The sequence below is a fragment of the Semicossyphus pulcher genome, unplaced genomic scaffold, assembly GCF_022749685.1.
Source record: "Semicossyphus pulcher isolate SPU_LCO1_2020_fin unplaced genomic scaffold, fSemPul1.0.p SCAF_1, whole genome shotgun sequence".
Lineage (NCBI taxonomy): Eukaryota > Metazoa > Chordata > Actinopteri > Labriformes > Labridae > Semicossyphus > Semicossyphus pulcher.
The window spans coordinates 24,747,407-24,774,026 of record NW_027211603.1 but is presented as its reverse complement, the minus strand read 5'-3'; the positions used below and the strand labels follow the sequence as shown (position 1 = coordinate 24,774,026).

Genomic DNA, 26,620 nt, shown 5'->3' with positions numbered 1-26,620 from the left:
GACAGCCAGTTGGGTGAATTAGTGACTTTAAGTGCGCAAAAATGAGATAAAATGGGGGTGGCTGGCTTCACACATGAAATGTTTAAGAATGAGGAAGTTTGGCAAAAACAGCAGCAACTTGAAGTTGATTGAATGAACCAGTTGAGGCAGTTCTGGCGATGGGTAAGGATGCCTTGCCATCTAACTGAGAGGCAGCTCAGTGGGAAAGCCAGGCCAAGCTAGAGAGGCAGCTTCTCCCACCTGGCCTGGACTCTGAATCCCCCATAGTGAGAGGGGCTCTACCAACAATGACATCTGGGCTGCTGTTCTTACACGGTGGCCACTGAAGGAATGGATTGTGTCCTGGTTAAATGAGTAGAAAATGACCTGGATAAGCAAATGGATGACTGAAGGGAAATTACTTTGCCACTACTGTTTCTATTGCAGCCAATAAAGTAATTAAAAATGAAAGTGTGTCTGTGCGAGAAAGAGAGCGAGTGTTTTAGAGAGAGAGAGAGAGAGAAGTGCAGGCAAAAGGGAGAAGTCAGAGGTAATAGAAAAGATAAGGAGGAACAAAGGAGAATAAAATACAACTAAGTGAGACCCAATATAAACCAGCACAAACAGATAGAAAACTACATTCAGTCCAAACTTAAGCAATACCCATCCAGGTAAACACATGCTTACTTATCTTCTTTAAGAACAGCAGTAACTGTGTGTGTTCACGTACAATTATTTCATTTATACTGTCTGAAGAGTTTGTTGAAAGATGCATCAGCAACTTATGTCAGAAATGACCAATGGCAGCAACGGAGACATGAAACATTCATTATTTTAGAGAAGAACAAAGATGTACTTTGTCATCGCAGTGAATCAGTAGTTTAGACTTACACCTATGCTAGCAGGCTTTTCTCACAGAGCTAAATGCTAAGATTAGCATGGTGATGTTAAGGGTCCTGTGTCCACTAATGGCGCTTTTTATGCTGGCACCGCCCAAGACCTCAATTTCAGAGTGCTTCTCACCGGCGCTTACTGTTGCTAGGATACAAAAGTTCTTAGGTGGCACTTCCGCTTCTCTTTGCAGTGACCGTTTTCAATTGCTCTGTATGCTTAATGTTTGCTTTTATTCAACATAAAAACGATGTAAAGGAATCGTGTCCTGGCGTTAACTGCAGCTCTACACCTGGAAAGTGTACCCTCGAAAAAAACAAAAGGATTAGCTTCTCCTCCGCCATTGTTGTTGACGAAGTTGATATCGTTGGTCCCGCCCCTTTTTTGATTTTGATTGGTCGGTTAGGGAGAAGTGAGTATGATGAGTGCAGTTCAATGCTGATCTGCATGTCTGTATAGAAAATAGGCACTGCCAGCACAAAAAACACCATTGGTGGACACAGGCCCCTATGTACTTGATGTTTACCGTGTTTACCTTTCTCTTTGGACTCTAAGCATGCTAATGTTTGCTAGTTTGCACTGAAAACAAAGTACTACTACTGATGGGATTGTTATTCATTGCAGGATTGTGGGCATATACATTAACAAAGTTATCTCAGTTATCAAAATTAGAATTCAATTTGTGAATCTAATGTCATGGGTATCCTTTCAAAATTGTCAAGACATTTTGCTTCGTGTCAACAAGTTGGTGTCACACAGGAAAGGTCAGGAGGTCGGTAAAGTCAATAAGATTCTTTCTCGAGGGTTCGTGGATGTCTGTACCAAATTTCATGGCAGTCCATCCAATAGTATGATATGTTAGTCTAGGCTAAGATGAAATCTTAATCACTTGTAGACCCACCAAACAGGCACATGGCTTCTTTCAGGCGTCTTGGATTAAGGACGGAGACCTGATTTGTGGGTAATACTTTCATCACATTATGTGTAGTGACCCTGTTACTCAATTAATGGAATAATTGGCAATTAGTGCCTTTCATTTCTTTGGAAGTCTGGAAGAGATAGGACGGGAACGGGTTCATTTAATGTGAAAAACTCAGCCTCCATAAATCAGCATAACAAACCACTACTTATTAAAAATCATAGTGATGAAACATTACCGCAAATTCTTGGGTTTTCAGCACCGGCAGCAGGGTTAAAATCAATGTGAATAATGCAGTGAGCAATAAGGAACCAAATATGATTAATCGCTGTTGGTCATGCTCTTTGGATATAATGGCCTCTAGCAGAGTAAGAATTCATTCGGTTGAAGAAATGACAGTACTAACAGTGCGGGGCTTTCAGCATTTAAGTTTGTCCTGTGCTTTGAAAGATTGGGATAAAGGAAAAGAGGAGGACAGAAAGGGGGCAAGGAAGAGTTGGAGAAAAAGGGATAGCCGGAGGGAGTTTAGAGAAACTAGGAAAATAAGAGATAGAAAAACAAAGGGAGGATAAAAAAAAGGGGGTGGAGGGGTACAGGAGGGGAGGGATTTAAGAGCAGAGAAAACCTGCTCTAAATATTAATGAAATAAACAGAGCTTATTTTGAGTAATCTGAAAGAAAATCTGTCCTGATTCGAAGATAACATCACAGATAACAGACTTTACTCCATGTTAAGCCCTCTTCCAGGATACGCTGTTTAGGTCTTTATCATATTCAGGTCACCAAAATCCTAGTACACTCAAAAAGAGAATATATTGACTTATGAAGGAGTGTGTGAAAACTGTGAAAAGTTGCCTCAGTATATCTGCAGATGGGGGAGCATTATCTCAGAGTACGAGCTTATCCATGAGATCCTAAATAAGACGGTGATAATTACATGTAGCTGGAATATTTACAGGATGTTGGCATGAAATTAACTGTAATCTATGATGATGTCTATTTCTGACATTCATTAAAGTAAGCTTTTGTGGAGGCTGTGACATCATCAGGCCAGAATAATCACCTTAGTCAAAAGCCTTTCTCTTTTTTCTAAATGACTCACAGACACATGGCTTGATTGATTCTTCTCTGTCTGAATATGATGTTCTGCAATCCAGTGAGCTAAGAGTGGACAACCTTGTTCATGAAATCAGGGTCATCATTTTCAGTTCTTGATACAGCTTACATAAACACAGACATGTAAAAAACGAAACAGACAAATCCAAGGTGTCTTTTTTAACAATGTAGCGACTGCTGCTGCTCGGACAAAGAAGCAGCTTTACCTTGGACTGTACGCTTTCTGTAAAAGTCTTTGTTAAAAGAGTCAAAGTGTCTGTTTCTCAGATGTAACAGGAGGGTCCTTATGGAACACACAAGCTAATAAACGCATTGGGAGGGACTGATAAAACTCAACTGTATAAAAAAAAGCTGTTGGCCTCTCAACTTTGCTCCTGTTAGATAGAGGAATGAAAAAAATACATACACCAGCCATAACATTATGACCACTGACAGGTTGAGTGAATAACATTGATTATCTTGTTACAACGGCCCCAGTGGGTGGGATATGTTCGGCAGCAAGGGAACATTTTGTACTCAAAGTTGATGTGTTGGAAGCAGGAAAAATGGGCAAGCGTGAGGATGTGAGCGACTTTGACAAGAGCCAAACTGTGATGGCTAGACGACGTGGTCAAGGCATCTCCAACATCTCTTGTGGGGTGTTCCCGGTCTGCAGTGGTCGGGACCTAACGATAGCATTCCAAGGAAAACCGGTGAACCAGCAACAGATGACAGATGATGCGCGTGGAGAGCCTGGTCTGATGAATCGCGTTTTCTCTTACATCATGTGGACAACCGGGTGCGTGTGCGCCGCTTACCTGGGGAAGACATGGCACCAGGATGCACTATGGGAAGAAGGCGAGCCGGCGGAGGCAGTGTGATGCTTTGGGCAATGTTCTGTTGGGAAACCCTGGGTAGTGCCATTCATGCTGATGACACGTACCACCTACCTAAACATTGTTGCACAGCTTCATGGAAACGGTATTCCCTAATGGCAGTGGCCTCTTTAAGAAGGATAAAGCTCCCTGCCACACTGCAAACATGGTTCAGGAATGGTTTGAGGAACACGACGAGTTTAAGGTGTTGACTTGGCCTCAAAATTCTCCAGATGTCAATCCAGTCGAGCATCTGTGGGATGTGCTGGACAAACAAGTCTGATCCATGGAGGCTCCAGCTCGCAACTTACAGGACTTAAAGGATCTGCTGCTAACGTCTTGGTGCCAGATACCTCAGCACACCTTCAGAGGTCCAGTGGAGTCCATGCCTCGATGGGTCAGGGTTGTTTTGGCGGCAAAAGGGGGACCTACAAAATATTAGGCGGTCATAATGCAATGGCTCTGTGTATAAGCCATGTATTGTAATAAAGCCATTGGACTATAGGATGCATCAGGAACACACACGCCTGGAGGTGAAACTCCCTCTTTCTGTCCTCCTGACCCCATATGTGTCACACATTTTGTCTGGTTGTCTGCCTTCATTCTCCATCCAAACCTCTGTGCAGACTTCTTTATGTTTCACAGATAATCCCGGTGAAATAAAGTTCACATTGTCCAGTAACTGGACTCTCTCTGGCACTCTCTGCCAGTCTGACCTCACTCAGCAGGCAGCTTTCAACACAGCTCGACGGGTCAGACGCATGAAAACTGGACACCACTGTTCCAGGACACAATCTTTCCAATCAGACCGAGGTTAAAAATGTTGTGATAGTTTCCTGGTCCAAAAACATTTTACTCGTTTACTTATAAATGTTGGCAGAGATAAAGTTTCTGTCTCAGGAAAACAAAAAGGAGAAATGACACGACATGATCCGACCATAATTCTATTCTGACAAACTGGAGACAGATTATTTGCGTTGTTCAGTTGAATATAAAAGGTAAAACTGTCCGGACACAATTACCTGCGTGTGTGTGTGTGTGTGCGCGCGCAGTGTGTTGTGGGTGTATGTAACAGCTAGTCAATCTGACATTCAACCTGCCAGCTAGCAGACAGGAACATGAAACAGGAAATTGCTTTTGGGACAGCCAATCAGAAAAAGCTCTCGGTAAACAGGAAGAACCCGTCACAGTGGACCTGTCAGGTGTCAGTCATTCTCACAATGACCTGCTCACAAGGCTCAGTGAAAATGTCAGTCATCTCTTAATCCCACCTCTGGAGAAAAGTATTTAGGATTGTATCCAACTTTGCCTGGCAGAGGCCATTTTAGTGACTTATATATAATTATATGTCATTTAAGGCGTGGACAGGTTCATCTTTAATCTGGCATACAGGTGTCAACTATAAACATGCAACATGTCGGATTTGTCCGTAACATTTTTACCTTCATAACGAGGAAAGAGGAAAATGCAAAATAAATGAATAAATAAACAAATGTTATTATAACAGGTAACTTAGTTAGTGTTATGTTATTATTAGTGCTGTCAGGCGATTAAAATAATTAATCTAATTAATTACAAGATTTGTAATTAATGAATCGTGATTAATCACATATCAATGGTCAGTGAGAAGCACATGTAGACGACATCTAGACACTACATGTCATCTATCAGTTGTCGTCAGGAGGATGTGAAAACAGGAGACGGGCTGTTTCTGCATGACTTCCTCAGTCTGGATTACCCTGTTTTTAGACGGTTATATCTTACTGACACACTTTAATTGTTCTGTGTTCTTCACTTTATTAAATGTTAGTTCACAAACTACTTTAATCTGATCACTTTGCTTCCCTTCAGTCCCTGTACCTCTGCACACAGCTGCTTGCCCCGCCCCCCTCTGTCTGTCTGTCTGTCTGTCTGTCTGTCTGTCTGCTGTGTTGACTGTCTTTATCAGCCGTCTGTTTTATTATGTAACAAAAGTTAAATAGTTTTACTCGCAATTCAGTTATTAGGGATGTTATTAATGACGTAGCGTCTCAAAATGATCTTTACCAAATGACATTGGCACCTTTACGAGCTTTAAAACAGCGACAGATTTAGAGTTATTTTAAAGGAAAAGACCGCTGCTCAATCAATGAAGTTATAGTAGGGACGTACCAGAGGACGTTTGTGTGTGTATGTATGTGTGTGTGTGTGTGTGTGTGTGTGTGTAGACCCTGCTCGCGACAGGCAGGCTACAGGAGTTGGAGAGAGTACGGGCAGATTGTCCACTTACTGATCGATCCCAGATGGATAAAATGATAACAAATTAAAAGCAAGGTAACGTGGTGTTGTGTTTTTCAAAGCTGCCGTATATGGCTGTATGATCAGTGATGTATGAGGTCAGAGGATATATCAGAGTGGGAGTAGTCTGCGTTAGGTTTTTAGACGCGTTATTTTTTCTGTAATTAATTATTTGGAGTTATTTATTAATATGAAGTTATTGTTATTTTATTCAAAAACCAAACACAGCTGATAAATACCCTTTTTTCAGTTTGGGGACATAAATGAATTTTCTCATACAAAAATATTTCAACCAAGGTAAAATGTACTGAAGTGTCTACATTTACATGACATTAAATCTATTTAAATACATTACACCTTGAAGTTATATTTAATTGAATCTCTCTATACATATATTTCTCTTGGTGTTCATGTGTTTTATGCACAGACACATATTTCCAACCTTATACTTTAAATGCTACATGATCTAAGGGATCAAACATCTGAAGACAAAGTGGTCACGTCTAAAGGCTGCAGCTGATAGAAACACCGTTTTCCATGAGACACCATGCTGGGTGTAATCTCCCGTACACTCCCCGTCTCCCCCCTGCATTGCAGAGGGCGGGCTGACACTGGCCCTTGAATGTTACACTGTCAGAGACAATCTATATGTGCAGATGTGTGTGTGTGTGTGTGCACTCTTGAGTGTGTGTAACCTGTCAAAGCCTGGAGAAACGATCAACAGCTCGCAGAGTCAGAGGGCCACTTAAGACGTGACACACACACACACACACACACACACACACACACATGTGCTCAGGCGGCATCATGAGAGCGGCATGGTTGATGCGTACGGCTCTGCTGGTGACAGGACTAAACGTGCAATTATTCTCAATTCTTTGTGTTTCCATCTGGTGCCATCCTCTCTGCCGCCGTCACTCCGCTTATTCATCTGTCGACTTAACCATTCCATTGTTTTCTTCTGCAGGTTGCACCACAGTCACGAACCGTTTTCTACACATGGGCGACAATGTCATCTATCAGTTGTCGTAAGGAGAATGTGAAAATGCGAGACGGGCCGTTTCTGCATGACGTGCTGATCTATAAACGTGTTTTTTAGGAATCATAATTCCCATTTGAAAAAGATTGAGGAAGATTAAGATTGAAAAATCATATTTCTGCTGTTACACAACATTACCTTATCACATTATCTCCCCGGATACAAACAAACCATATTTAATGAATTGTTAATGCCATGTCACCTTGCAGAATGCTGCGGATCCTTTTGGTTGCTTCAACAGTGATGAATCAGGCAGAGAAACACTGACTGGATCTTATTTTTCAAACAAAGGATTACAGAGACATGCTGAAAATGATTCTTCCTTCATGTGGCAACCAAACACAGATTTAAGAAATTGATTGGATTGGTGTATTTGTGAAAGAAGCACACTGAAAACACAGCTTGACAAAGGCTACTATAATTAGTTCTCTCTCAGCCATACGCTGCTTCACAAGCGCACACTGAACCCCAGGAGCCGTTCAAAAACTCACAGTCGATTTCTGAGCAGACCTGGCTCGCAGGCGTCTGTGCTGTTATTACCGAAGGAGGCAGAACTACGTCTTGACTCTCCGCTCTCCATTTTCCCCAGCAGTTATTGGAACTCGAATCAGCGACAAACCTGCGTGCTTAACCATTAGGCTGCCCCAGCTGCAAAAACACATCCAGGCCTTCAGTGGAGACGTTTGCTATTCTGAACAAACCGGCATGAATTCCAACAGCGGCCTGCATTTAAAACCAGAGTGTGTTCTGGTGCTACACAGTGGCAATTTTCAAACAAGACCACGGTAAATGGGAGTGAAAACAACAATTTATCACCTTCCCTGTGGGATCTGAATAAATCAGGAGAATCAACAGGACTCCTGTGTGGCTAATCAATCAGTTGTATCTGTCCTCACTGACAACATCATTAGTCCTTCTTTAATATTAAATGACCCCCTTCAAAGTATACAAGTTAGAGAAAACAACAACTGTTCTCTTTAATAAGAACACGTCTGCTAACACAACAATAAAGCCTCCGGGCCACTAATTCTTAGAGTAAAGTGCGAGCCTGCCTGATTTACAGCACAAAGCTATGGTCCACTTTGTGTGTATGTTTGAGGCACTCTCCCATCAAATGTCAGCGGTTATTGTGCGTGTGTATGCTTTCATCATCGTCCCACTTAGCCTGTGGTGTGTCGCCCCTGCTGGTGTTCACAAAGACCTGCGTGCCCTCTAACATATCTACAAACACACTGTGCTCTGTGCATGAAATGTATCTCACCATATGCTCGGTGCTTCCGTCCCGCTGATTTCCAGAAAGTCGTATTTGTCCTCTAATAAGAAGTCGTTGAAGACGAGAGCGATGGTGTCGCCGGGTTCAGAGAGGATCGACCACGTACAGTCCAGGTTGTTGTCATACTCGGCAGGGTATCCTGGGCTGGTTATTGAACCTGCGGTGCCTCTTAACGTACCGCCACACGCTCCCTCCGCTGCAGAGAGACAGATAGAGAAGGACAGAGCAGACATAGTTACTATCCAACATCCGCGTTGTTTCATCCCATCCATAAATATGTATTTATTTGATGGTGTTTTGTTGTTTAGTAGTTTAATTATTGAAATATTTTTTTATTAGTCTCAGATAGACTGCTTGAACGAAAGGTGCAGGTTTGGGGGGCTGCACGCTGCATCCCGGTTCAGACATAGTGGGCCTTTCTGCTTGCATGTTCTCCCCGTGCATGCACTGGTTCCCTCCGGGTACTCCGGCTTCCTCCCACAGTCCACACATCCTCACTAGGTTCATTGGTGACTCTAAATTTCCCGTAGGTGTGAGTATGAGTGGTTGTCTATCTGTATGTGTCAGCCCTGTGATTGACTGGCGACCTGTCCAGGCCCAACAACAACTGCGATAGGCTCCAGCCTAACCAAGACCCTAAACAGGAGAAGTGGATAAAGGATGGATGGACAAATATTGGGGGTGCTGAGGGTGGTCCCATAAGGAGGTGAGAGTTAAACACTATTATCTGCATACAGGTGGCTTTTATGTATGCAAAGGATGACAAAGAATTAATGACTGGTACCTCCTGCACAAAGCTCACATGCTAACAGGATTTAATCCATTCCCATGAAAAATCTAATGTGTGTGTGTGTGAGAGAGAGAGAGAGAGAGAGAGAGACTCCTGCTGACTGCTTTACAAACACTTGAGCTGAACTCTCCCTGCCTCCTGTGGTATCCTGAAGGAAGGAATTATGAATCACCTAACTCTTACAATAAGATGACTATTGTTTCATCACCGCTTGTGGTCAGACTGAGTTGAATGAATGCATTGTATAGTGCTAAACCCTCACAAACTATCCATATATATCGTGAGATTTCACCATTAAGGGGATATTCTATTCATGTTTTGACATTTGATCTTGAGGTGATCCACTATGGACAGGTATGCCTTTTTTCCATACTGATCCAGTATATAAACTCTCACCTGTTTGTCTGAAACTTGGTCTCCATTCTAGTTTTCACTGTTTGCGAAAAGAGCTTTTCAAATGAAGTCTTGCTTGACTGACTGATAAAAACACTTTTGTTTTCCCATTAATAGCTTCTCATTTCTATTCATGAATAAGCACATAACTCTTAGATTAAGTTATTATTAAATACATTCATACAATTCAAGTTAGACAAAGCTAAATTATGATACTGTGATCATTTAATTTTCAGTTACCGTACATGTTTAGTTTTAAACAAAAATGAGAAACTCAACTCGACACGAGAAAGCAGGTGAAGTCACTGAATTGATGCACATGACGAACCCTAAAATGGTAAACAGATTTTTTTTTAAGATTCGTCACACGATTGTGAGTCCCTGAGCTCAGCTGCTGCAGCGTCTCCCGGCTCTGATGCTGGAAACCCGGACAGATCTGTTCTTGTTTGTAGACTAATGATCCATTAGATGGGCTTTGCTTGAGGATTTTGGGCTCCATCGGCTTCAGTAATCAATGCAGCAGGGCTTCTCATCTTCCTCCGGCCTGTGACCTCACGCTGAGGTCCTTCAATTCTCAGGACCTCTGCAATTACTTTTTATTTTTTCTCATGTTTGATTTCACTTTTACTGCTGGAGCTGGCTCCAGGCATTTCTAGAAATACATTTTTATTATGAGCTAGCAGTGGTGACTGACTGTGTTGAGACATGAGTCTGCAGAAGTGACTTTAAACCTATTTACTGTCAGTTATTATATTACAAATGTTACAGAAATATTAAAACCAAGAGAGACAAAAAGAGCTACAGAGAGAAGGAACATCTTACCTCTACAAAACGGTGATGGGAAGTCCCACTGCGCTCCACTGCCAGGTGATACAATACACGTGAGGATACTGTGTCCTTCCAACACAAACCCTGACTCACAGCTGTATCGGATCTTGTCCCCCATGTTGTACCGCGAGCCGTGGATGACTCCGTTTGGAATGAGCCCGGGGGTGCCACACGTGTGGCTGGGAAGGACTGAAACACAGAGAAGAAAACAGAGGACATAGTTTTGTTATTACAACATGTTGACAATAAGTAAATGTACGATTTGACCAGCATAAATAAAAAAACAAAAACAACACAATCAATCAATCAAGCACATATCATCAGCTCAGGAACAGAACACTCGCTGCATTCATCCTCATGGCCGTATTCGTGCAAAGCTTTCTGGCTTGTGATGACGTCTTAAACTGAACCAATGTCACTCTGTGACTCGACATCACTGCTCGCATCTGTTTATGCGCTAAACGCATGTTAATCAAAGAGCAATGTTAGCTGTTGCTAATGTTTCATGTGAGGGACTATTACTTCCTTGAAGAGGTAAAACTATCCAGTATATTCCACTGTGGAGTCTTTCCACTTCCTCGGGACCATCGTCACCCAGGAACGTCCCACCCTGGACACAGTCTCTTTGAGACCCTCCCCTCCAGCATGAGGCTGCCGGTCCATCAGGATCAAAACCTCCCGCCACAAAAACAGTTGCTTCCCCTCTGCTGCCAGCCTCATCAATAATGCCCCGGCCCCACCCTCCTCCCCTACATGACACAGACTCTCATCCAGCCCCACGGTCTCTTAACATTAGAGGAATGTTTAGTCTTTATGCGTTACATTATGCTCACTGGACTTATCATCTTGCACATACCTGCACAACTGTACAGCTCTTTAATTACACCTGGTGTACATATTTTGTGTGTTACTTTTTGCCTATTTTCATCTTATTCTATTTTTCTATTTTATTATCTTATTCTATATTTTCCATACATATATGCTGTATAAATATATTCTATATATTTAAGTTCCCTTATAGGAAGGGTTCTCAAACTTTTTTGGGGCCAGGGACCCCTTTCCGGGAAAAACATTTTTCCCCTCATAATCGAAACACTCGCGCATATGCTTGCTACCATTTACACTCTTAGATGCCATTGGAACTATGTGTATTGTACATTTTTACTCTGTCCCAAGCATAACTTAACACATTTCAACCGCCGCTGGAAGTACGAGCTCTTGCAATCTTCCTCGAGATTCGAATCTGGACACATACAAAACATCAGTGTCAACCGGATTAAATCACAAAGATGTGTATGTTTGGTTTTCTAGAAACCCTTAAAATATGTAAAAGTGACCGTGTGTGCTATTGACATTTTTGGCTAGCAGTTTTTCCTCCAACGTGCATCTGTTGTTGTGGGTTCTTAGATGACACAGCTCTGCAGTGAGAGTGGCCTCATGCAGCTCATGGTATAACTAGGCCAAAATCAGTGTGTGACTGTGGCCAACACGCCTTAGCTCTTCAGAAGGGGCATGAGCGCTGTGGCTGTAGTACAACCTGGAAGAAGTCCACAGTATCTAACCCTGGTGGACGCTGTGTATTTGTATAACTGGAGCATGTTAACTTGCTGGGTGTGTAATGTGGCCGTGAAATGCGTATCCAAATGGCTAGGTTGTGTGTGTGTGTGTGCGAGTGTGCACAGTGCAGTGCGTGTACACGTAAGAGGGTATTCAGTCAGTCAATCCGTGTGTTTGTGTACGCTGTTCCAATTAAACGCTAGCATGGTAATTAGACAAAGCTTCACCAAGAGACCCTGAGAACTAGGACAGAGATGGGGGGGGAGACAAAGAGGGAGAGGAAGAGGAGAAGAGGGAAGGAAGATGAAGAGAGAGAAGAAGAAATACTAGACAGAATAATAGAAGAAGGGAGGGGAGGAAGAGACAGGAAAGGAAGAGAGGAAAACTCCAGTCAGACAGGAGAAGAGAGAGGTGAACTAATTACAGTGAGCCTTAAACATGTATAATTTACTCTAATTGACTCATTATTTGGTTTGTATGAAGTCATGCATCAGAGGCGAGTTACTCACACTCAGCTGACCATGCCGTCCACATGGCTGTGCGAACATGCTGCCTGCTGTCTTTTAACAAGGTGACACACACAACCAAGTTCAAAACCCCAAAACTAAAGCTCGGAGTGAAGGACGGAAAGAATGAAAGGAGTCATGTGCGTTTAGTGATACTCATGAGGCCGTGCAGTCCTGCGTCTGCCTGGCTGGCACGTTTGAACAAAGTCAGCGCTGTGCACAAACATTTCCCCTCATTTAGACTGGAGTCGGAGGGAATCAGAGGATGTTGTGGAAGGATGAGCATCCTGCAAATGTCATACTTAACAACAGCTGCACATTTGAGAAACCCTTAAACTTTTGGTGTCTAACTTTTGTTCCCTCCATAATCATCTGAACAGTGCCTATATTAGAGTTTGAAATAAAAGCAGACTCTTTTGGTTCAATCTTTTGGTACTACCCTGCTGTGCTAATCTAGGATAGATGTGAGATAGAGTGTGTATGAAGAAGTTGTGGCCACAATAGCTTTAATATCTGACAACTGACATCTACAGCTTATGGAGGATATATATAGATATGTACAGTGATGGCTTTTGAGATGCTTTTTCTATTATGTCATTAGTAATACTAACATTACTATTCCAATCATCCTAATGGTTATTTTAAGCATGCAAGATATAGCACTGTGGTATTAAAGGAATACTTTGACATTCTGGGAAATGATGCTGGCATGTAGCATTATTTTTACTGTACATAAATGGGACTGCTATAGATGTGCTAGTTTAACTTGGAAAAAAAAAAGTATATTTCCCAAACTATCTTTTCAATAAGCACAGTCCACCAACAGTAGGGTCACCAAAGGTCCCCAAATGTTCCGTTTTGATGCACTTTGACCTTTAGGCATGTTTCAGAAATGTAACTTTACTTTAGCCACTGAAAATGACAAAATGAAGCCTCTAAAAATCAATATTGTATGTGGAAGGCAGATACAGGGCCCTGTTCTGTACCCTGCATGAGTCTGTTATGTTCAGCAGGTCAAAATGTGGACAGCTCCTGGTGCTGAAATGATGACTATTCAAATTAAAAACAAAAAAGTGGCTATTTAACCAAACAAAGGTTTCATTTTAATTTACACAACTTTAATCCCCATTTTCAGGTAGACATGTTTCTTAGCAAAGCAGATGATGATGATAGACAGTTTTCATGCAAAGAGAAGATAAAGATAAAATAAAGCTTCATGTCCATTCTGTAGCTCTGTGCAGTGGCAGACCTGATGAGCTTAGTAGAACAGATAATGTTAGATTATTTCTGGGTAAAGTACAAGGCGAAAGGTCTCAGCAGGGGTTAATGTAAAGGGCAGGACTTGCACTTATGCTATGACAAGAACCTTTTAAACATCAACCTTTATAAATCAGTTTTCTGAATGTATTCACATTTTAAAAATAACATTCTGTCTCCTAGCTGACCTGAATTGATGACCCCTTGTTAGTATGAATAAAATCAATTATTATTGGACACATATTCAGATTACAAATGTCAAATAGCTTGTTTTAAATTGTCATCAAATTCAGTTTAACCGCATCACATAAACAATGTCAGCTCAGAATAATTACGGCTGTGTTCACAATGCATATATTTGTTTGCCTTGTTTTTAATCAGCGCTAAAAAACCTTTGCTTAAACCCATGCTGAGGAAAGTTCAAATTAGCTGCTTGCAATTCGGCAGCGTAATGATTCTGATTGCTCAATACTGACTGACCCCATTGTTTTTAATTTCATTCATTCTAACCATTTGCATGTCGAGGTCATTCCGGGTTATTTCATAAAAGATGTGCATTATAATTCTGCAGCTATCGGAGTACAAAACATGGTCAGATGTGTGTTGCGCGCAGTTAGTGCTCTTCATGAGCACACAGCCTGAGGACAATGGAGGCTTCTCATTATCTCATTAAAACTGATTTTGTGGGAATAAAATGTTCTCAACACAGAAGGACGACACACGAAACTCTCATATCTCTAACAAGGGCCACGTTCTTAAAATACTAAATAGTAACTTTGAATTGAACCCAAAGCTCGTTGCTGGGTTGGTATCCTGTGAGGGCGCAGCATGTTCTGAAAGTTAACTTATAATTATGTGTCTAAGTTAGTAAAATATACTGATGTTTTCCTCTTTTACACACTTTTAGTGGTTTATCGTCCCTGCACTCTGCCCCTGTCACAGTATCTTCACGTCGGTGTGGTAAATGCTTTTTCTACTCGCACCAGTCGTCAGCATTGAAGAAACTTCTGTGTGTTTGTATGTGTGTGCGTCCACCGCGAGTGACTGATGATACCCCTCCTGTGTTTTATCCCCTCCGGCCTTTTACAGCCTCGGGGCAGGTCAGTGTTGCTATAGCAACTCTAGGCCCGGGCAACATTTTGATAGTGATACAGAAGTGAGTTAAAGCAGAAAGGTGATGGGAGCGAGGCTAAGAGCTGACAGGGACGTGCAGAATGGGATATGAGGAGGGAAGAATGAGAGTTGGAAGAAAGGAGGAGGTAAGAGATGACAGCCAGAAGGGATGAGGAAGTGAGGGCGACAGGAAGCGGTGCATGGGAGAAGTTTCATTAAAGGCTTTTGTTGAATTATTAATAAATAATTATCAGTGTGTTGTACATACACAACTGTATCCTGTTTTCTGTTTGATCTCCTCTAATCTCTTCTTCCCTCCCTCTAAGTGCATACATGTTCATTACTTTCTCTATTATTATCATGAAACCACACGATCATTCTAAAGCAGGCTCCTACTTCAATAACAGCTCGACACTCGACCTATAACAATGCCAGACTTTACCCAAGCAGAAGTGTAAACACAGATCATACATAAGCACTTCCTTGTTTCTTACAATGCTAATTCTTTCCACCGACTAACTCCAGACATGGTCCGTGTTTCCGACTTGTTTTTCAGTTAGATCTGTGGCAACACGGAAAACTTCATGTCTCCATCTGTCAGTGTGATATCAGGTCAGGCTTAAAACAGCTCCTGCTGAAAAGAAGTTAAATATTCTAAGCAAGGTCCTCCACACTACCTCGGCAGAGCTCTCACCCACAGTATAAATATAGTGACGCATATTAGCTAACCATCCGCTAAAAATAGCAAAGCAAACAGCTCCTTGAATCTGTTGTTATGGATGCAGTAAAGCAGCTGCTGCTGGATGAAAGCCAACTGCCATAACCTCTCTCTTTCTCCCTGCGGTGCAAATGCAGTGCAGTAGGTACAGACACAATACACTTCAGTGAGACATAGAAACACTTCATTAGAAGTCTTTATAATTACAAGACTCATACTAACTATAATGGAAAAGGATTTTTTAAGATTTCAGACCTGAAAACTTTCTGGATTCCAACGCTAATGTCCACCAACCTTCAAGACTGCAACAACTTCTGCACAACAATTTCACTGTTAAAGCAAAGTTTTAGTATATGAAAAAAATGTTAATTATGAAAATGAAGCACGAGTTCAGATTTGAATGTGGGTGTTGCTGTTTGTGAGCTGTCACTCAGGAAGCACGAGAAATGAGATTAGAAAATGACCCCTAGTTACACGACTGTAACAAAACAACTGCAGTGAACTATATCTGTATCCACAGCATGTAACTTGCCACGAGCCAAAGTTGGAGCAGATGTTTTGTCGAATCTCGCTCCTCGTACCTGGCAAAAATCACTAATTTCTTGTTTGGTTTCCAGGGGGCTGTAAAGTTAAAACCAAGCGGAACCAGAACAAATGTCAGCCCGTGTGCACATTTTGCCAAACAGGGATTTGGACAGATGTTAGCATTTGAGATTCGTTTGGGAAAATTCATCTTTCAGAGTGATTAAAACTTTGGCTGACGAGTTAACTTTTTTAATGCAAAGGATTTTTAAATTAGTTTCAGCTAAACGGAAAATACAGGCTGAAGAATTACAAAGTTATGTTCTGCATCTTCTGGATCACAACTCCTGAGTGACTCGTTCTTGCGAGAGGAGCCTCGGTCAGTAAACTTGAGAGCATATGAAAAAAAGATCTTTAAATGGCAATTTCTGCATAGGCACACTTTAACAATGGGGTTCCATACTGCAGCTGCATATTAGCCCCATTATAGCAACTATTGCAGAACACCACCATACTTGGTACAATCGTTGGGGAAGGTGAATGAAAAAAACATTTTGCCTGCCCGCCATCCAGCATTTAGAGTTAGAACAAATCCCTCCTCCCATCCACATCTCTGCTGGGACCCTGGGTTCACACTGAAAGCATCTCTCAATGGGAGCAGTCGATAATCCATTATCACCTCTACTCATGTCCCGTGGTGTGCATGTATTAACAAATAACAATCACCATACTCTTTTAATCTGTGATTCTTGATGTAGAGATGTTGCTGTTGGAAAAATGCCAAAGCCCCTGAGCTAAATGGACTCCCCAGCACCGCTACTGCTCCCACGGTGTAAATGTATTAACAGCTTCACTGACACGTAGTACATAATAACTCTAACCAACCAACACTGATGGGGCTCCTGGCCAACTGTGGCCCAAGGCCAGATTTGAACGTGGGCCCCTCACCACCTGCTGTGCTCCCCTTGTTTTAATGTGTCAACAGCCAACGCGGCATTTCCACAAGCACTGACTCATTAATCATAGACATTAAAGTGGTATAACACCTTCTGAGCACACCTTTGGCTTAACCAATTGAGCCCTCCAAACTGATTTGCACTATTTTGTTTGGGGAGATGCGTAAGAGGACGATTGATTTTCAGCATAATGACCCTTTACAGTGGGGTACCAAAAAGGTCGGCTGCCAGCTGAAGCAGTTAGCTTTATCATGGAGACAAATGACTGGAGAAGAGCTTTTCACTGGGGATATGGAGATGACATGGCTGCCAGCAACAATTATCCCTGTATTTAATGTGTTTTTTAAAGAACACCATTCAGGTTAAATATGCTATGAATATGTACCGTGGTATTTGACTGCAAACTGTACCTTGAAAACAACAGTAGGATTTATTTTAGCAACATGACAAGGAGCGTGTCCATTAAAGGGTGTTCATAAATATCCTTAACAACATTAACAATGTCCATAAATTCGAGCATTAAGCCACTTGTATTTTGGTCACTCTCTAGGGAAAAGGAAATAAGACCATTATTTATGTTTTGGTAACAATATATAACGTCGTGAACAAGCCCTAAATCTGTTCTCCTGGCATCCCCTGAAGGTCTGACCTTAAACATCATTACCATAACTTAAGGTTCTAATGCAATGAAAACATTGTTCAATGCTCCAGCAAATAGAAGGCTTGGCTATATAATATGTATGCAAGCAAGTAGCAAGTCAAATAAATTGTGTATACAGTAAATTTAATTTGACAGTATGTTTAACAACACCACTAAGCTAACTAGCTACGTCATTGTCTCCAAAACAACATCAAGATTTTCACTAAGCTGTGTTTACTGTCAGCTGCAGCCTGAGGTAGCGAGATGAGCACTGATGTGATCGATAGTATCAGTAGGTTCAGAGGGGCGGTGTACTTTTCTGAAGTGGTTTGTCGCAGTCACCATCCTGTGGTGTCTAAGACTACTGTGTTCTCCCTTGAAGCTCCATATTTCTGTAATTAGCTTGTTTGGCTTGGCTTGATAACAAGTTCCACGGCTTGTAAACTGATCGCCAGCACAAAAACACTTAACAGTTTCATCAGTACTAGCTAGAAGGGGTCCCTTCAGTCACTCGGACTCAAGTATTCACCCAGATCACGGTATAATGAACGTTAGAAGCCATGATGAGTCACACACAGAGATGGTGTAGTAATGGTTCATCCGGTTCATATCCAAAGCAGCACGCTGCACTGTATGCCCCGATGATACTGTATCACAGATCAGAGCTTTCATTATTGCTTTGGGACAGAGAGCTGTTTATTATCTCCAATAGCGACTGCGCTGTCCAAGATAATGAGAACAACATATCTAAATTCTGCCTGACAATTCTGGATGTTGGATTTTCCTTTTAAGTGTGCCAGCTAGTGATGTTTCCAGCATTAATTCCCAGCGATCACTAGTGAAGGAGGGCAATCAGAGTACAGACTTCACTTTGTTCTACAACGCAGTGAGTACCATGGAATAAACCACAGCCTAATGAACCAGGGGTTGTAGAATCAGGAGTTATGTGGTAAACAACACAGATGGATTAAACCCGGGTGTGTACAGATTATACCAAACACTGCTACAGCAAAACATGTTCTATCTTCATACAGCCCTGCAGTCTGACACTCAAACTACATTTCACTGGAAAAAAAGCTAGTTACATTTTCACCGTGCTCCCTCTGAGTATACATATTAAAATGTATTAACACCGCCTTCCCTATGTTCCCTTGGTGAAAATATATTAGCAGGGCAAGTGACATTTCCAGCGGTGCTTCTAATCAATCACCTGCAAAACAGAGTAATCACTGTAGCAGCCACACTCTGTTAAACACCAGCTCTCCTCGGCCTTTCAGCAGGACTATGGAAGCAAAAAATATATGCTGCTAATATAAAACATCCTCATTCGCTGAACACTATAAAGAGCCAGCAGCCAGCGAGTCACCAGGTATTTACCAACAGACCTGGAGTAGACACAGAAGCCTCACTCGAAGAAAAAGAGTGACATTGAAATGTATTGTTCTGTTTTTACGCTCTCTTTTATGTTTTGCAAGCAGATAATTAAATAAAACATCTGTTATTTTCTGAAAATAGATGCATATTTTGATTAGTGATTCATGTTCAATCAGTCGCACTGGGCAACATTCATGGATATTTTGATCTCTTGTGCCAGGAAGCAGTGATTGGGGGAGCTATGGGGGGGCTGATGTTTACAGCAGGTGCTGATGATTTATGACGCAGCTAACAATAGGAAATATTTCCTCAGAAAAACACGATTCTATTATCCTGTGTATGGGGCTGAAATTATGTAACTTAACGCACAACACAAGCACTATTTTACTCTGTATATTCAGAACGAACAAATCCAATGCACACAAAAAGTATGCTTCAGCTGTAACAAAAACTACTGCAGCTATGGGTTTGAGTTGAATACCGTAAAGCAGCAAAGCTTTTGCAGAACAATCTGTACACACCTGACATTTCATATTCGTTTAATAACAGACTCACGATCACTTGCTTATCCATCCATCCATTAGCTATACCGCTTATCCCAGGGTCGCTGTCATTGTGCGAGATGCGGGGTACACCCTGGACTGGTCGCCAGTCAATCACAGGCCACAGGCTGACACACAGAGACGGACAACCTTTCACATTCACACCTACGGGCTTCTAGCTGTGAGGCAACACATTTATTCACTCTTCTTTTAGCCCTGTTTTTTTCTATCTCTGCTAACTCCTAAGTCTTTAGCAGTGAAATGGCATGATTAACGTAGGCCTACTGTCGATGTTATTAAATACCTAAACTGTACTCTAACTAGAGTTGTCCATGTCAGAGCATGATATTACTGTGTTTTATTATTGTGCTAGGCTGCAGAATAGTCAACCCCAGAGCTCGATTGTCTGTGTGCCATTCTTCTGGGATACTGAGACCAGTAAGTTACCAAATAATGATTCTCATCCTTTTCAGACCCGATGGAGGTTTATCTGGCGGCAATAACAATAAAGTGGCAAAGAAATCATTACTTCAGGACAGAACCTGTTAAATTGGAGCTTGAGGCTTTTAAAACTTGCTCTAGCACTTCAATCCTTCTCTCCTATCTCAAGAGGAGCGCTGCCACCTCCATCCTGTTCTCTGTTGATCCTTGCTTTATCTCAAGTTACGAGGCGAGGTGAGATCTGCCTATTCAGTCACAGTGGGGGGCCTCTTACTATTCACTTTCAGGACTGACAGTTTTCAGTGCTTTGATTATTCTGGCCCCTGATTAATACCTGTCTCAGGTGAGTTTTGGAGTTGGTCAAAGAAGTGCAGACTAAAATCTGGCATGGTGGAGATCTCGTCGCCTGTGGAGATGCTGTCCAATAACTGCCACTATTTCTTGTACTTTACATGAATTGCTAAACACCTCGCATTAGTTAATGTGTCATCTTTTCCTTTCGAGAAGGAAAAAGTCTTTGCAGAGCATTTTTATACTGTAAATTAATGATAGGCGAAGATTAGTGATGTTGTTAGACCACAATTCCCAGGCTCAGATGAGGTTAGCATCAAACTCTTGCTGCACTCTTAAAAATACGTTGACTTTGGGAAGCCTGGATTTAAATTCTGCTCTGCGTGGGGGAAAAAAAGCACAAGAGATGTGAACTAAAATTAGTGCAAATGTTATCATGTCTCTGTTGTTGTTTAATTCAGTCTAGAAGTTATATTTGGGAGGCATGAAAGCTATGCTGTGTCAGGCGTTTTCTCAGCTCAGAAAACGAGATGGGAGTAGGTGGCACTTAATGTATGGAAGGTGAACAAGCCTTTTAATAATGGGCTCAGGGTAAAGATTTAGATCAATAATAGCTCAAGGTTCTCAGCAGTAGGTAGCAGTAGGGTGCCAAGGGCTGCCAGGAGTGGGCCATAAGCACATTCAGGGCCTATCATTACCACTTTAGTGTTGTTGCAATTAGGCTGTAAAAAGTAACTGACATCCAGCTGCTGCTTTACAATGGTGCCGACAGAACGTCTTAGCTAAGCTTAGTTATCAACCCCGATTAAACTTATGCTGAGCAAAGTCTGACTTTCATTTCTCTTTACACTAATATGTCTGGACTTGTGTCTGATCTGCAGGAGGGAAATCACATGATGATGAAAATATGCAGCATTTGATTTAGTCAAATATAAAATCATGCACAAATGATGAATGAGTCTAAAATGCTCCAGAGACATCAGATGTGGGAGGCTGGTGGCTGAAACTAAGTGAGGACACTGTGTGTTCCAGCCAGATTGGCACGGGGGAGACCTCGGGGTCTTTCCAGTTCGTGCTGGAGAGATTACTTTTTCCCAGCTTGACTGGGAACACTGGGGAATCCCTGGAATGGAAATCTGAATTAACTTTTGGAAGAGACTTAAAATAGAACAGAGGCCTGTTTTTATGGATCAAAACGTCATATAATTGATTTAACCTACACCCCCAAAAATCTGGGATTAAAAGAATTTAAATATATAAATTCCAGAGTGATATTATTTTTATGCTAAAGCAACAATGACAAAAGTATAAATCACTCTAAGTGCAAGCACACAGCAAGGTTTTCACAGTTTAACTTCTCACCTTTCAGGATTGATTGATGCACTCTGGGGTGTGTCAGTACATCATGACATCACTACTGAGTGTTGTTATAGTTACAATAGAGCACACTTCCGAGCGCACCATCCACAGCCATCAGAGATGCTGACTGTGGTCAGAGATGGAAGAGACTGTAAACCAGAGAGGGCAGTGAAATACTGCTTTTCAACTTGGTATTAGCTAACAGTACGTTACTATTTAAGGAGGTTCAATCAATGCAGATTACTGTTTGATTATGGACACAACACCGATAACGCTATCAACAAATTCAATATAAAACAACATTTTCAAGTGTAATTTTTGCCTCCACATATCTTTCTAGTCATTTTTACTTGCAGCAGTTGTGAGCACTAAAATCTAAGCACCAAGCAGCAGCAACACCACGTTTCCCACTGAACCCTCAGAGCTGCTGCTGCACCTCGGCCAACTTGATGTCTTTCCAAAAGAGGTTTGAGAAACAGTATATTTCCTCAGAGCTCTTTTAATGGCATGTGCAACAATAATAACACAATGACACTTTTGGGAACTGTGCTCCCGACCAGTGGTTGCTATGGAAACAGTGACCTAGCCAGAGGCTACACAGTACTGCGGGGGACAGACCGAGGAAACATCAGTCAAACTCTGAATAACACAACTCTGAACACGTCCACAGTTATTTGCTGTCGGAAAGAACATCTGCACTGAAGAAGCATTCGCATATGTGCGCCTTTTGATCTGGGACAGTTCAGCCTGATTTATAAATACATGGATCATCCAGTATGATAATGTAGGGCCCCAAGACTTTAATCTCTGACACATCAGAGACACGGCCTTTAATTTGCAGATCCAAAACATCATTTCAATATAGTACTCTGTTTTTACAGCACTTCAGCATCTCTAATGACTTATGGCTTTACTCTCTGTGTATACTTACGAACGGCTTTACTGTTGTTGATGTTGTTTTCTTGGTATCACATTAAAGTCACAATTTCACTTTCAAGTTAAATGACTAAACTGTTCATAACTGGCTGATAGTGGGACATCCCGCGGCTTCATTGTGGACTTGTAAAGGCCTGTATGCTCTTTAAAGTCCGACGTAAAGGGAAAGTAGCATTGCACTTACAAAGCTGTTTAATATATAACAAGTTTTCAGTATTATAACTAAAGTTTATACGGCCAAAAAACAGCTTCATGCTTGAAGTCCTGCCTAATTCATACGGCACTTGAGGCCTTGATCTATCCAGTTAATATGAAAGCAACCAGTGAAGCAGCAGTTTAATTGTGCCACTCTGAGAAATGCATTACTGGAATGAAAGAGTATTAAGTGCATCACGAAATGACTTGGACAGAAAGGAAACACAAAGTCAGCAAAGAAAATGTCCGTCCTTTTGCTCACTTGACTATTTTTCTATATATTAAACTTTTCTTCAGACTCCATCAACCCTTCACAATAAGGTGAAAGGCCCCCCGCCCCACCTCACTGTGACGGACAGAATGGAGAGAAAAGGGGATGTGTAAAAGAATAAAGCAACTACCATAAAATATGGAGTATAAGCACTTTTATAAAAAAAATGTCATCTAAAGTGGGCTGCGTCCTATATACTGGTGCGACCAATATACCAGTATAAAATGCAGAGAGAGGTATGTTATTGTGTTACAGTATTTTACTCAGACGATGGCGCTATCCGGTTGTTAAGTGGTGACATCACATCTCCACATTAAACTGTTTCCGGGTCCAAGCTGCTGCAACGTCTCCTATTTACAATATGCCACAGGAAAACTTTGTGCTCACGCTTCGTCTCATGCACCGTCATGATCGCCATTGCAGCCGCCACTCTGACAACAATCAACGTTAGCATAGGCTGCCAGCTACCGCTAGCTACAGCACCGGTAGCTAGCAGGATTGCAAACTCTACATGGTAAAAACAGATGGTAGGCTGTAATTTGTGTGTGTTTAGAATGTGTTTAAATGAAAATAAATTGAAATAGTGTTGTATACACATTTATTTATTAATAAATAGCTATAGAAAACATTTTTTTCCACTGAGATACCCCCAAAAACAGACTGTGTCTTATATTCCGTATTTTACGGTAATTCAGAAATCGTCAAAATCTCTAAATCTGCTCACCTAGTTTCCCTCATCACTACCAAACGCTTGTAGCTCTGCTTCCTTCCTCAAGTTCATTGCCAACACATCCTATTCTATTTCCTTCCTGTCATCATTGCTATGATAACCCTGACCTGGCTGTGACTTCCTGTAGTAAAAGTGGCATGCCCCGAGGCGGCGGTGTGTCAGAGGTTACAAAAACACAGCGGGAATGACATCACTTTGCTCATCAACACTCACACGCACGATCTGTGTTAGCACACCGACATGTAAATCTCCTCACGTCCTTTAATACTTTGTGTAAATATGGGTTGGATGTGTGTGGATGCATGTGAGTGTTTTCGTGATGATGTCACGTGTGATGCGGTGAGCCACCAGGACAGGTAGCAGCTAAATTGAAGTTAACAACAGATCAGACGTGTCAGGAAATATCTTACATTTATGAATGCACAGAATAGAAACTAATACAAGTGAATCCAATTGGAACACAAGTGTTGATTGCTCGAATGTTTAACTGGGCATTAATCATTGCTGTCCCTGTTGCTTGTTGCACCAATCTCTCTCTCGCTCTCTCTCTCTCTCTCACACACGCACACACACACACACACACACACACAAGGTCTAATGCATCTTCATTTAGGCCTCCTGTCCTCTGGGCACATTTACATCTGTCAACTTGCTATACAGAACGGATGGATGGGCTTGTGTGTGCGTGCGTGCGTGTGTGTGTTTTCCTTAATGCCGCTTGTATGTAGGAATCAATGTGTCTGTCTTTGTGTTTATGTGCGTACCAGTTGTGTATTTATCTTCTTAAACCTTTAAAGGACATGTCCGTCTCCATGTATTCTACATGCGCATGTGAGCAGATGCGTAATTTGCTTATAGTCTCAGTCTTTGTGTATGTACGCTAAGGTGTGTGTGTTTGTTTGTGTGAGTGTGTGTGAGCCTGTGCATGTGTGCAAAACAGTCAATTTCCTTGGTGGGTGACAGTTCATGGTCCCCTGGGCAGCACAGAATCGTGGGTAAACTCGATGTCACAACCATTCCCATATATCATCAGACTGACACAAAGACACACACACACACACACACACACAACACACGCCTACACAGACACACAATATATTGCTTGATTGCTGTTTTTTAAGTGTAAGAGGATGCACGGCAGCTCATGGGGAAACCCAATAGGCAGTAGAAATGTATAAATTAGGCGTTATGCGTCTGTAAATTGCTGCATCTTCCAGTTATGGCTGTTTAAGGTAATGTGTGCCGGATAAAAGACACAGATGTGATATTTTATCTTTTTATCCAACAAAGACGTACTATGAAACAGGATAGCTTACTCGCAGTATTTCACATTAGAAGGACTTTGTTTGGGAGATCTAACACCACAGGAAAAAAACCTTTATTGTTGCTATACTCTGTGCCAGATGACGTCGAGGAACATTATCAGCCAGGCAGTTTTTGGGGGACTCACTAAAGCTTTCCTCTGATTCACAGAAGTGGGTTGTAATGGAGCAGCAGATGCAGTGGGATAATGGTTGGAAATGCTGTGTCTTTATTCCTTGTTCTTTCGCTGCTTTATTACCGCAGAGTTTCCTCTGTGAAACGTCTGGGGGAGAGCGCAGACTTTGTTCAGGTAATTTGAGCTGGGAAGGATGTAACATCTGCATCGTTGATTCTCCACAAATTGCCTGAATGAAATAATGAGGAATGATGATATCAATCACAAGTTAAGGATCCTTTTTCTCTTCATTTATACTGCGTGTGTCCTTTTATAATGTGGAATCTAATATGTAGAACAGACAAACTTTTTTACACTTGGATTTCAAACCTGTAGATGTGTAACAATCCTCATGTTAAATTTAACCCTTGTTTGTTCACTCCTTAAGATGAGGAACTTTCATTTTGGGACTATTTCACAGCCTTGTTTCTTTCCTTTTAACTGTCTAACATACTAAATACTGTCAAACTCTACCAATAAAGATGTATACAAAAGCTCGTCCTCTTTCTGATAGTCTGGTTTGCTTTGGACCTTTAGTATTACAGACAGTTTAATAAGCAGCTTTGGGTGCCCCTTTAGTTGCTTTTTGTTTGATCAGAATCAAAGACCAAATTGTTACAATGTTACATTTTGCCTTGAGTTTGGTTTGTGTTCACACGGCAGACCAAAAGTGTGATGCACGAGGAAAACTGCCCTCTGACTGGTCAGAATTTCCACATCAGGAAACTCCCTGAAGTAAACAGAGAGAGAGCACACTCCTCAATAACAACATGATTGCAGGCTTTGATGTTTGTTGTCTGAGGTTTTTTAACTTTTAACCACCATTGTTCCACAGATAGATCAGTTCCATTCTCCAAATACCTCCAGATTCTGGTGTGTTTTTTTGTGAAAGCCAAAAATCATCGTGCCCCATGTTTGTCCTCTACTCATCTTGCTGCGTGGCTGTCTCTGCGGCTGTCTCTGCAAGTGTCAACATCAGTTAACAATCCACAATGCACAGTTTGCTTCCTGTATTACAGGGGTTCTCAACCGCCAGGCCGCGGACCGGTACTGGGCCTTGGGTCGTTTAGTACCGGGCCGTGAACCCCATTAGGTGTCAGAGTCGTCGCATGGGCTTTGCAAAGTGTGCAGGATCTTGCGTCTGCAGCAACACTTTAATAGTAGCCCAATTCAGCTGGAAAACTGCGGACCTGGCAACCCTGGCTTCGCATCCCATGACGTGATATGAAACTTTGTTTGATCATGAAGCCTCATGCTCCTCTACAGCTCTGTGTTATCAGTGTAATATATAATATGTTTATACTTTAACTGTGCGCGGAAATACGGACAGATCGTGTCATTATTGAGACAGGTACAAAGCTTTAAAACACACACACA

The 26,620-nt window shown here is 41.8% G+C and overlaps 1 protein-coding gene across 1 annotated transcript in view; it reads right to left on the bottom strand.

Moving 5' to 3' along the window:
- Positions 1 to 26,620, bottom strand: part of LOC138592048 (CUB and sushi domain-containing protein 1-like) — a 467,070-nt gene that overhangs the window by 230,828 nt on the left and 209,622 nt on the right. Inside the window, exons 4-5 of the mRNA XM_069662659.1 lie at positions 10,353 to 10,547; positions 8,336 to 8,543 (exon numbers count right to left, since the gene is read on the bottom strand). Of these exons, the coding sequence (XP_069518760.1) occupies positions 8,336 to 8,543; positions 10,353 to 10,547 (403 nt within the window). The remainder of the gene's footprint in view (positions 1 to 8,335; positions 8,544 to 10,352; positions 10,548 to 26,620) is intronic.